Source organism: Solenopsis invicta, chromosome 8 (assembly GCF_016802725.1).
Source record: "Solenopsis invicta isolate M01_SB chromosome 8, UNIL_Sinv_3.0, whole genome shotgun sequence".
In the NCBI taxonomy this organism is placed as follows: domain Eukaryota; kingdom Metazoa; phylum Arthropoda; class Insecta; order Hymenoptera; family Formicidae; genus Solenopsis; species Solenopsis invicta.
In genome coordinates, this window is record NC_052671.1 from 15,261,902 (window position 1) to 15,273,079 (window position 11,178).

At 31.3% G+C, this 11,178-nt stretch overlaps 1 protein-coding gene across 1 annotated transcript; it reads left to right on the forward strand.

Annotated features, from left to right (window-relative positions):
- The first annotated feature begins 5,036 nt into the window (after positions 1–5,036).
- On the forward strand, positions 5,037–9,414 carry LOC113004372. The gene is made up of 3 exons (XM_026137477.2): positions 5,037–5,106; positions 6,478–6,640; positions 7,613–9,414. Exon 3 carries the CDS (start codon positions 7,973–7,975, stop codon positions 9,347–9,349), a length of 1,377 nt encoding a protein of 458 aa, XP_025993262.2. The 5' UTR covers positions 5,037–5,106; positions 6,478–6,640; positions 7,613–7,972; the 3' UTR covers positions 9,350–9,414.
- The last annotated feature ends 1,764 nt before the right edge of the window (positions 9,415–11,178 follow it).

An 11,178-nucleotide genomic window follows, 5' to 3' on the forward strand; every position in this document is an offset into this window, starting at 1 on the left:
TCCGCTCGACAATAATACACATTCGCGTGATTAACGAACGGCTATCAGCAAGGCACTTATACGATCTACCACCTCTCATCACATCTTCTGTTTAACTATCAGCATCGGTAGACGCTTCTTCTTTCTCTCTCTCTCTCTCTTTTTCTCTCTCTCCAGGCCCTTTTCTCTCCACCCCTCACGTGCCCACTTCAATTCCTGCCGCGTACAGTCCGCAATAAAGCCTCGCCTCTAAAAGCGAGGCAGATGCACTTTACACGAGAGAGCGGTTCTCGCGTGACACGAATAAAAGTCTTATTGCTCGTCGGGGTGGGAGGAAAAGGGTGAGCGACAGGAGAAGCAAGAAAGTAGTCGAGCGCGATGACTGGGCCCGCCGACGACGACGTGGCGCATACACAGTGCACCGCTGATAATTAGCGAGCGAGTCCCGCGACATAGGACTGATAATTCTCAACAATGGTTCATTACTGTCGTTTAAATGTGCACGACAAGCGCATTCGAGTGGCTGTGCCCGGCGTGGAGGCTCTATCTGGCTATTTCCATACATCCTTCATTGTCCTCTTTGTACACAACTGACTATAGATTCGCGAAACTGACATTTTTATGGTGGAACAATGGGGTCGCGAGGGCGGACGGAGAGTAGAGGACAGGAGTAGAGCGCGGAGGAGCGAGCGGAGACGCGCGCGCGGAGACCAGGGAGGACCAATTCGACATGAACCGGAGCATCGTTATCCGAGTAAATAGGCTACCGCTGTTCGTCGACGGCCCCCGACGGCCTGTCGAACACAATCCACGATTTGTATTGTTGTACTTTATTCCCCGAGTGGTCGAGGAGCACCGCGCGCTGTTGCGACGGGCTGCAAGTATCTATAGTCGCCTACCACGAGAAGCTGCGATTGCCGCCCCGTTACTGGCAACGAAACGGGAAACTTGGGTCCTCCAAGGGATCAAGATTGATAGGAGTACAAGTGTTTGTACATTCGAAACTTAAAATGAGAATCAACCTGTGTCTTACAAATTGTGTCTTACAAATGCTGAATCCGATGTTTATAACTTTTATCATACTTTTCTGTACAGTAAGAAAAAAAAATTAACTTGACTAAATGAGTCAATTTGATTAAATTTTCTCAACAGATTTTTAATGTTTTTCTACAAACTCTTTTACATAAAATATTAAATAAAATATTAAAAATTAAGCTTTGAAAGTAAAACGCAGTTACTTTCGCGCGAATAATTACATGTACTTTGTTGCATCCTTCTCAAGGTCCTGCGATTACATTGCAAACGTTCCAGTTCAAATTCAAGCAATTTTCTCAAAGCTCAATACACAAAATTTTTTTTTTCAAATCTGTTGTTTCACGTTTCTGAAGGTCCAGGCAAGCCTTTAACCCTCTCAATTTTTAAAGTCCGTAAAATAAACATTTAAGTTTAATTTTATGAACTTTTATCTTGACCAGGTGTAACGCTGCTGACACAGTATAATCTTAGCAAATTCTCTCATATGGATGGACTTTGTTTTCGATATTTGAAAAAGGGACTTCAGAAATTGGGAGGGATAAAGACTTTTCTGGATCTTTAGAAAAGTGAGACAATAGATTTGGCAATGTAACCGCTGAACCTTGAGAAATGTGCAATAAAGTACATGTTGTAATTATTTGCTCCAAAATAACTGCGTTTAAGTCTCAAAGCATAATTTTTTAATATTTTATTGTAAATCTTCTTAGTTCCAAGTATTTCTGTAATTGAGTTAAATACATTACGTTAATACATTTAACTTAAAGGAGTTTACTAGCAAGAATTTAGGTGTATAATTATATATGTATATACATATAATATTTGTATTCAAACTTTCTCACAAGAAAATTTTAATTTCTGGTTCATTATAAGTTATAAATTATCATATTAGTGTTATATTAGCAGATCATATTAGTAGAATTTTCAAAAAGAAAATTGTCAGAAAAAAAGCACAGAAGTTATAAAAAAATGAAGACAAAAGGGAAATGATTCTTTAAAACTCTGTGTAATAAAATTATGTAAATATTACTTTGTTAATAAAAAAAAATAAAAACAATAAAATTATTTTTCCTAGAAGAATAAAACTAGTATATTACTGATATTATGACAAATGTTGAATTTTAAATCTTCTGTTACAACCAGTTCATCAAACACATCGATACTGGGATTCCTTATATCTTCATATTTTGTAAAGCGAATTAATTGTTAACATGTTACAAAATCACATCTCGTGGTCAAACTTAATATTCTTCACAAAGAAACAAAAAATTATTCAAGGTCTTAATCAACATCAAATGTTTATACTTATAAAATTATATAATACTTTATCAAACGTTTGAAAACAAAATACGTTTACACGAGTTCTTAAAAAAAAGAATCAACAACATTCGGATTCCACGCGATGGTTCAATTGCATTATGTTGTAGGGTTGTATCAATTCAAAATAGAATCTTAGATATCTTTTTAATGTTTTTTCTTTTTTAAACTTAAACTAATTTACAATGTTTATTATCGTGCAAACGTAAGAAATTAAAAGTTTGTTTAGATGACTAAAAGTTTAAAACAGTTAACAATATAAAAAAAAATAATTTTAAAACATAAATTAAAGCTAATCATAAGTAGGTAACGCATACGTTTTACTCAAACATACATTATATGTACGCATTTAATAATATCGAGCATCGACAACCTATTAATATTACATTTTTTAGTATAAACAAAAAATATACACTCCATTTTGGTTTCCTGTAATCATTATTATTATTATTTATATGATATTTCCAGTAAACAAAAAAATCAAAAAACTACTTCAAATTAGATTAAGCTAATTTTTAATTTCAGCTAAGTGTTATCACTTAGCTCGCCATGATTTGACAAAACACATGTTTGAATAGAATATTTTACGAATAAAGAAAAATAGCAACAAAGCAAATAAGATAAAACTATATATTCAAGCCACTGAAATATATTACTGGAACGTACGCAGGAACTAGACAAAGCAATTCGATACCCTATGTGACAATATCTGAATCATGCGGTCACGCTTCAAAACTGTGGGCTTGTATAATTAACCTCGGTCCTTGAATTTATTTAAATTCGATATCCTATGTAACGATATCTGAATCATGTAGTCATCATGCATTGCATATTATTGTTTAATGTTGGGCGAAGGCTGAATTGTTTCTGCGTGCTCAGTACAGTTCGGTTTTTTGACCTGACAGGTCATTGTGCGGAAGTATGATCGTGTAATTCAAGTGGAATGAATGTGACTGGTTTTTATTAACTTACCGGCTACTTTGATGAGTAATTCTACTGTGGGAGAGCGGTGGACACAATGTTTAATAAAAATTTCAAACAAAAGATTAAAAAGTCAACGTTAATGCTCTATGCAGTGGCCGGAAATTAATCTTTCCACGAAAATTGTTCGTGGGTCTTAACCGATGAATTACCCAGCTAGGGAGCATCTCGCAAAAGCAAACTTATGTAACTGCGCTCAAGAGAGAAGAAATTGTAGCTGAAGATGACTCGAAGCTGAGTCAAAACATTTGTTTTTAAATTAATAAAATTGTTAATTGTACGCACCAACAACCGTGGTTATTTTTATTAGCCATTATTAGTTGATTACTTGATTTTTTGTTTATATTTTAACATATTCAAAGCTCATTAAAGTCGGAAAAGGACATTTAATTGTGTTCTCTTGTAAGTGGTATCTTTGTCGTTTTTTTTTAGTACAATCGAACCAAAAGTTTCATGGTACTCAGGATCTCAGGTATATAGATTTAGCTCGTATGTACTTTTCACGGGACTGTACCATTCCCACTACTGTTCACTACACGTGCGCAGTCAGTTTACAGAAAGGTAAGTAAAGAAACCATTTAAGACGCTTTCCTTCAGATCACGCTCTAACAAAAGATTGTATGGCCATGCAAGTTTCAATATTATATAAATTATATTTCAGTGATTTAATCTAAACATCTCAATATGTAGCAAAAAATAATATGTCTCTCTTTAACCTCGTTGGTATAACACATTCAGTACGAACGTCTTTTGGTAGTATACGGAAATCATGAAATAGTAGCAAAGTATAATAGATTGTGGGAATATCATAAAAGAAAGGGTAAAAAGTTCAATTCTAGTAAAATTTATAGGATTGTACCTACTAATTAAAAACTTAAAAAAAAATCGATTTTTGGGTTTTAATATTTTTTAAAGTACATACAAAAAATATTCCTTGTAAATTTCAACTTGATCCGACAAAATTTAACGAAGTAATTGTTGTAAGGTATACCGGTTTGAACGTTCGGAGCAGGTATAAAACGGCAGATAATAACACGACGAGTCCCAAAGTCCTTTTCTATGAGTGTATGAGTAACCTATTCTATATCAGTAGCACATACAGATGTGATTGCACATGTGTTAGTAAATACTTAAGGCTATACAAAACTGTAAGTTTGGTCCTCCTAGAAGACCGACAAACGCTGGCAGTATAGCATTAGCAGTCGAGCAGTATATTCGAAAATTCTATCGTAGAATTTTATTTTGTATTATTTATCATTACGGGTACATCTAGCAAAAGATCTAGAGATTTGAGATTAACCTGCGGAAATCGAGGACAATAGAAAGAAGTCTGTGAATCCGAAACAAATATAATGTAATGAAAAGAATTCTAGTGCCTCGACAGAATAATGAGAAATGATACTTCAAATCGATATTGATTTGATGTCGATTCCATCAAATTTCATTGATGGCGATTTTTGTCGGATTGTTGAACATCAAGATTTCAAATACTTTGAGATTATTTCGATGTTGTGACATTTCAATATTTATATTTATTGATAACAGTAATAATACAATATAAAGTTTTTTTCAAGATTTTTAATTTTTTTTTTTTCATGATTTTGTTTAATATCAATTCGTTGTCGATTTGACTGCAATTCGATATTCGGGTGTGTGTAGTGAAAATGCGCCGCGGCGCGGCGCTGCCGCGTTGCGATACTTCCCCTCCTTCCGTCTTTTCGTCCTTCGAAGTGCCCAGAAGTGCCACAAAGTGCTCATCAGCTGTCGTTGCGTGTCTTAAAAACAGTTTTATTAAAGGTATTTTTCCTTGTTTAATTGTAAATTATACATTATGACATAGTAAATAAGCTAAATTATTACTTTTTGTACACATATTTAATATATTTTTTTATCTTTTTAATAATTGTTGCGATTGAACACAAATTTGAGGTTACGGGTGTTTTTTATTTCTATTCTAATTTAAATTGTGTTTATATTACAGCGTTTTCTAAAAAAAAATACGTACATTTATAATTATTATGAATCAGTTTAAGTAGTTTTAGTTTTATCTTTTTTGTTTACCAAAGTTATTACATATGTTCATAAACTATTTTTCTTCCGATGTTTATTTTGAGACGTTTATTTTGAAATTAAATTGTTGCAGCATGAAATACCTTCTGTGTTTGATCAAATTAACCGAAGCATACTCGGATTAGATAATCTTAATTAGATAATCTTATAGGAAGTAAAAATGTACTTTTTTTCAAAATTGATATCGAATAAACCGTTAATCAATCGATATAGAGAGATGGATTTTTTTAGCATTAACAGAATCCCAATGAGAAATTATAATGAAATCCATGTCGATTCGACATTGATTCAGACTAATATCGTATTGACACCGATTTGATAGATCATCACTGGAATTCGAAACAACCCAGCAAACACAGAAAATAATAGTTACATAACTTGTATGTGTCACGTTATATAACAAATTTTTACTTTCTAGCAATATTATAGTTATGTAAAATTGAATTGTTGATATTACAACACCATACAGTACAACAACTCATAACAGTTATATAACTGCTATTTATTAGGTTTATATAATAAACATTTTATTTTAGTAACATAATTGTTATAAAACTGAATTATTAATACGACTCCTGTATAACAAATATGATGCAACTATTATGTAACTATTATTTTTCTTATGAGTGGTAAATTACAACTAATATGGACATTACATGTAACGCACATGTTATATTGCGTGTTACTTCCGATTTTATTCTATTAACATTGCTGTTATGCAACTGTGTTTGCTCGGAATGGACATGATTAAATCGAAATCGATCTTTACATTAATATAATTTTGATAAAACCTTTCGACATCAAATCGACATTGATTCAAAATATCATTTCTCACTGAGAAAAAAGCAAGGAAATACAAAATGACGTAATACCAGAATTCTATAGAAAATAAATATTAAATTTTATACAAAATACAATAACAATGAAAGCTAGAAACAAGCAAATTGGAAAATTAATTTTAAAATTATTCCAAGTAGCAATAAAACCGTAGAAACAATTGTTTATATCGCCGCCGCTATATTTAATAAAAGTAATGTTATACTTCCTAAATTATTTCAAGCTATTGCATTGAGTGAATAGTGATCTAAATACTTACAGATACGTCGAAAAAGAAAACGATACATGCATAAAAATTTTGGACCTCCGCGCGGAGCAAAGTACGCAAGAGGCAGGAGCACTTCGGCGACAAGCTCAAATTGAAAGTTTAGTGGCTATCTGATTTAGAAAGTTTACTACATAACCCTGGAATTGACGACTCCGTGTAAGTTACAAAATTTGCATCTTATTTGGTTAGAAATTAAACTTGAAGCGTTATAAACCCGTTCTTCTCAAAATTGCATTTTAAAAATCAGTAACCAAAATATCTCGTAAAACGCTGCATCGATCAAAATGAAATTTTGTAGGCTTTTTTATTACTAAAAAATATAAAATCTGACCGTGGATTTTTTTCTATTGCGCATTTTTTTATCGATAAAAATAAGCCGAATATTTTGCCGAAAAAAAAGAATATCTTTTCCTTTTTGGCAAAAAAATTACTTTCTTTTAAGGGGATGCTAAACCAACGGAAATTACAACACATTTTTTTTTATTTTTCGAATTGGCTCGACAGATCACAAAATCCTTTTGTAAAATAAAAGTTTGCACCAAAAGAAAGTACAATACGATTTTACGAGAAAATTGAAAGAAAAGTTAAAAATTCATTTATTTTTACCTCTTGGATCTGTCAATCGAGGAACTTTACTGACGTTCTGTAGCTTGTATGTATGAAATAAGACCCGCAGCGCAGAAAACTCTAACGAACAACACTGACTGTGTGCCATTTCAATCAAAAGCCTGACAAAAAAGTTTAGTCTTTAAACAGCTGTACGTGTATAAATTTTGCTAAGCACATGTAAACGATGGCAAGCAGAGCAGTGATTGTGTGCAACAATAGTTGATAGGTCTTTTCGCAGATAGCGCTACAATCGAAGAACAAAAACAGACGTATGGGTTGGACAAAGCTTTAGCTTAATGTTGAACGCTTCCCTTACCCTTTGCCTTTATACGATCGTGTGCTACTCGACACTTGCTCGAAAAATAATCTGTCGTACCGATGTCGAGGAAGTTCAGCTTTAGGTTTAGCATCCTCTTAAGCAGTCACCATTTTGTCCCAGATAAGTTTTCAAAGAAATGAACGATTTGACACTAGATAATCTTATATTTTAACTAAATTTGTCGCGTTTTCTTATTTCAGATGATCCAGCTCAAAACTAGAATAATCACTGCAAAACGTTTCTAACAAAAAACTCTGCTCCTGAAAGATCGTTTATATCTTCTTTATTCATCAATATTTTATGTTTTACTAGTGAAAATTTTAGTAGTTCCTGGTGGAAACATTGCAAAAGTGTTTAATGGTTTCTAATGGCAAATATAACGTTTTAGTGAGATAACGACAACTCAAATTGGCAACATTGCTGGCTAAAGAATTCCCAAAGTACGTGTTTTTTTGGCTTTGAAATTAGATATGACTCTATAATGTCACGTGTCAGCAGTAAGTAACAATAAAACAATAAAGCAGTGTACTCATACAATAAGTAATCTAAATTGTTAAATAATGTCTCAAAATTTAGTGTGGAATTATTTCACCCAACATAGACGACCAGTAGCAGAATGCAATTTATGTAATGAATGGTATCATAGTGAGCAAGTGTTAAATTTAGAGAAACATCTGACACATAACCATCCAAAAGTAATAGCAGAAATACGTGAAAGTATTAAACATGCCAATTTAGCAAAATGTTTTATATTTGATGTAGGAGATTCTGAGGCAAGATGCGTTATTGACAATTGCATTGTCAATATATTTAACGGAATCGATTACTTAAAAGGTCACTTGAACAATCACGATATAAATAAACATACAAGTACCTTTAGAAATGCTCAAAGTAATAAACACAAAACAGTATCACAGCTAAGAGCAGTAGAGAATAACACAAGTGCGAGTGCTAATAGTCAATCTGATGTATATTCGCAAGATACGAAAGATCAAAAAGAATTACCATGGGATTCTCATAAAAACCCCATAATATGGCGTTATTTCGTACCAAAAAATTCGCACAAAGCAAAATGCAATATTTGTAATATCTCCTGCTTTAATCTGAGAAACACTTTAGAGATGCACTTGATACATCGTCATCCACAAGTATTAGATGAAATACGAAATGATATAGCAAAAGAAATTAAGCACTTCAATCTATCAACATATTTTGTGTGCGATAAAGAATTTTTTCAAGTAAAATGTAGTGTTGACAATTGCCTTCGCAGTGTTAACGTGTTTCACGGAACCGAAGGATTAACACTCCATTTGATGAAATATCATATAAGTATATATCGAAAGATTTCTCCATATATGCCAAAAAATAACACAGCTTTAATGACACAACCAATAGTTAAAGAAAACTACGCAAGTACAAATGCTAGTAGTCGACTGCCTGTTACGTATTCACAAAACACGGAAAATGAAAAAAGATTCATATGGGGTTGCCAGAGAAACTTAATATGGCAATATTTTAAACCAGATGGAAAGCCTTATGCAAAATGCAAGATCTGTCGAAGACGTTTCAAAGGTAAAAAATTGGTTCAATTTGAACAGCACTTACTAAAGTGTCATACAGAAGTAGTAGACATAATACGAATTGAAATAAACGAAGAAATTAAGCGTTTTAATCTATCACCACCTTTTGAGCTCAACGCAAAATTTAATCATGTAAGATGCAATGTTAACAATTGCGTTGATCCCACTATCAACATATTTTATGGGACAGAAGAATTAAAAGACCATTTGAGAAAACATCACACACATATATATAGAAGGATTTCTGAATATATGGCAAGAAATAGCACAGATGTAATAACAGAACCAGTACGTAAAGAAGATAATGCAAGTACAAATGTTGGCGACCCACGACCTGATACAAATTGGCGAACATAATAAAAAAATAACAATAGTGTTAAAAATTGTAAATATTAATGTATAACGTTTTACATTACTCACATATATTTGGATATAAAAATCAATGTCAATATTTAGAACTATAAGGAAATAATGAAAAAGAGAGAGAGAGGTTTAGTATCTCTATACTATAAAGATTACAAATTTACGTAAACACTGTAATATGTTAGACATTGTCTCTACATATTGTATAAATATTTGGGATAAATAACATTTTTTTAATAACTTTTGTATCGCGATTCCATGATTTCAATTAACTCTCTCTGAACTAAAGTCAATTATTTCCTGATTGACAAAAAGTCTTATATTTCTAAATATTGTTTAAGCATTTTTTTAATATAAGTGAAATTTGTATTCAGATCAATTTGACATTTGAGTAACGGAATTGAATGACTTTGTCTAATTATAAATTAGAGAGAAAAAATGAAATATTTCGTAGGGTAGACCGAGATTAATTGAGCATAGGGTCAAGTTAAGCATATGCGAATATCTCGTAAACCATATCAAGTATGGATTGTGTAAAAAAACGCGAAGACGAAGACTACTACGCTACATATGTGGCCCTGAACGGAAAAACAATCGTCATAGTGTTGTAGTCGTAGATTGTGGTCCATTTGATGCTACAAACGCTTCAAAGCATTTGATTAACCAATCGGAATAAAGAATTTTACAAATTGATCAATCAAAGAATGCTTCGAATCTGAAAAGCATACAAAATAATTAATGTTTGCGTTTTTTTTTAATGTTTTTTTTTATGTTTCTTTTTATCTGTGAGATTATTGACGTTATTGATAAATACAAGATATTTTTTTACATAAGCTATTAGTTCTGACTTGTCATTTCTTAAAAAAAAAAAAAATAGAAAATTATATGAAAGTGATCAATCATGAGGAAATCGAAAGAGTAGTATACTTTACGAGCGATAACTGCTAATTATTTTGACAATTAGATAAGTAGATTGTATCTTTTCTCAATAAATATGCAATGTATCGATAAATTAAGAAAATTGTCCAATCGAATCTTTTCAAGAAAAGGAACAAATATTTATGACCTAAGCTTCCCAACAGAACAATAAATCAACTACGTTTTACTAAAAATAGAAACATTGGAATGTTGAGAAATAAACGTAAGAGAAACATTTGTTCGTCATTTTCTGAATGGATAATTCATTTATCTTTAAACATTATAATTACATTTGAAGTTATTTACTGACTGAATCATGTATAAAGCGTGATAAGTTTAGAAAAAAAGATTAGTTATATCAATGAATTACTAAATAATCAATGAAAGACTAAGTCTTTAATTCGAATTTAAAAGATGTAGCATTAAAATAATTGAATATTACCTTTATTTTTGTATACATACATTATTTTTTTTTATACAATAATAGTAATTAAATGTCATGATAATTCTACGTTAACATATATGTAACGGAATGAATTGTAATGTACACTTAATAATATGTTATATATAATTGTGTGAGTATATATATATAGTATATTTATGTTATGTGTATATATATATATATATATATATATATATATATATATATATATAATATTTATATGTAATTATATGCATATAATATATAAATGTTTAGTATATAAGTATAATATATCAATTATTATAATTGCATGTCTTTGAATATAATAATTATAAGCAAAAATATTTATAATTATTTATATTAATACATAATTGTTGACACTAAAATAAACAGCTGAAAAATATTTACATTATTAATACATATATTATTCAAATATTTGAGAGGACTGTGCTTTAGGTAGCATTTTTGTATTTATTTAAATCTC

Excerpts from the sequence above, each read along its gene's own strand:
- LOC113004372 (XM_026137477.2), top strand. The coding sequence starts at position 7,973 with ATGTCTCAAAATTTAGTGTGGAATTATTTCACCCAACATAGACGACCA.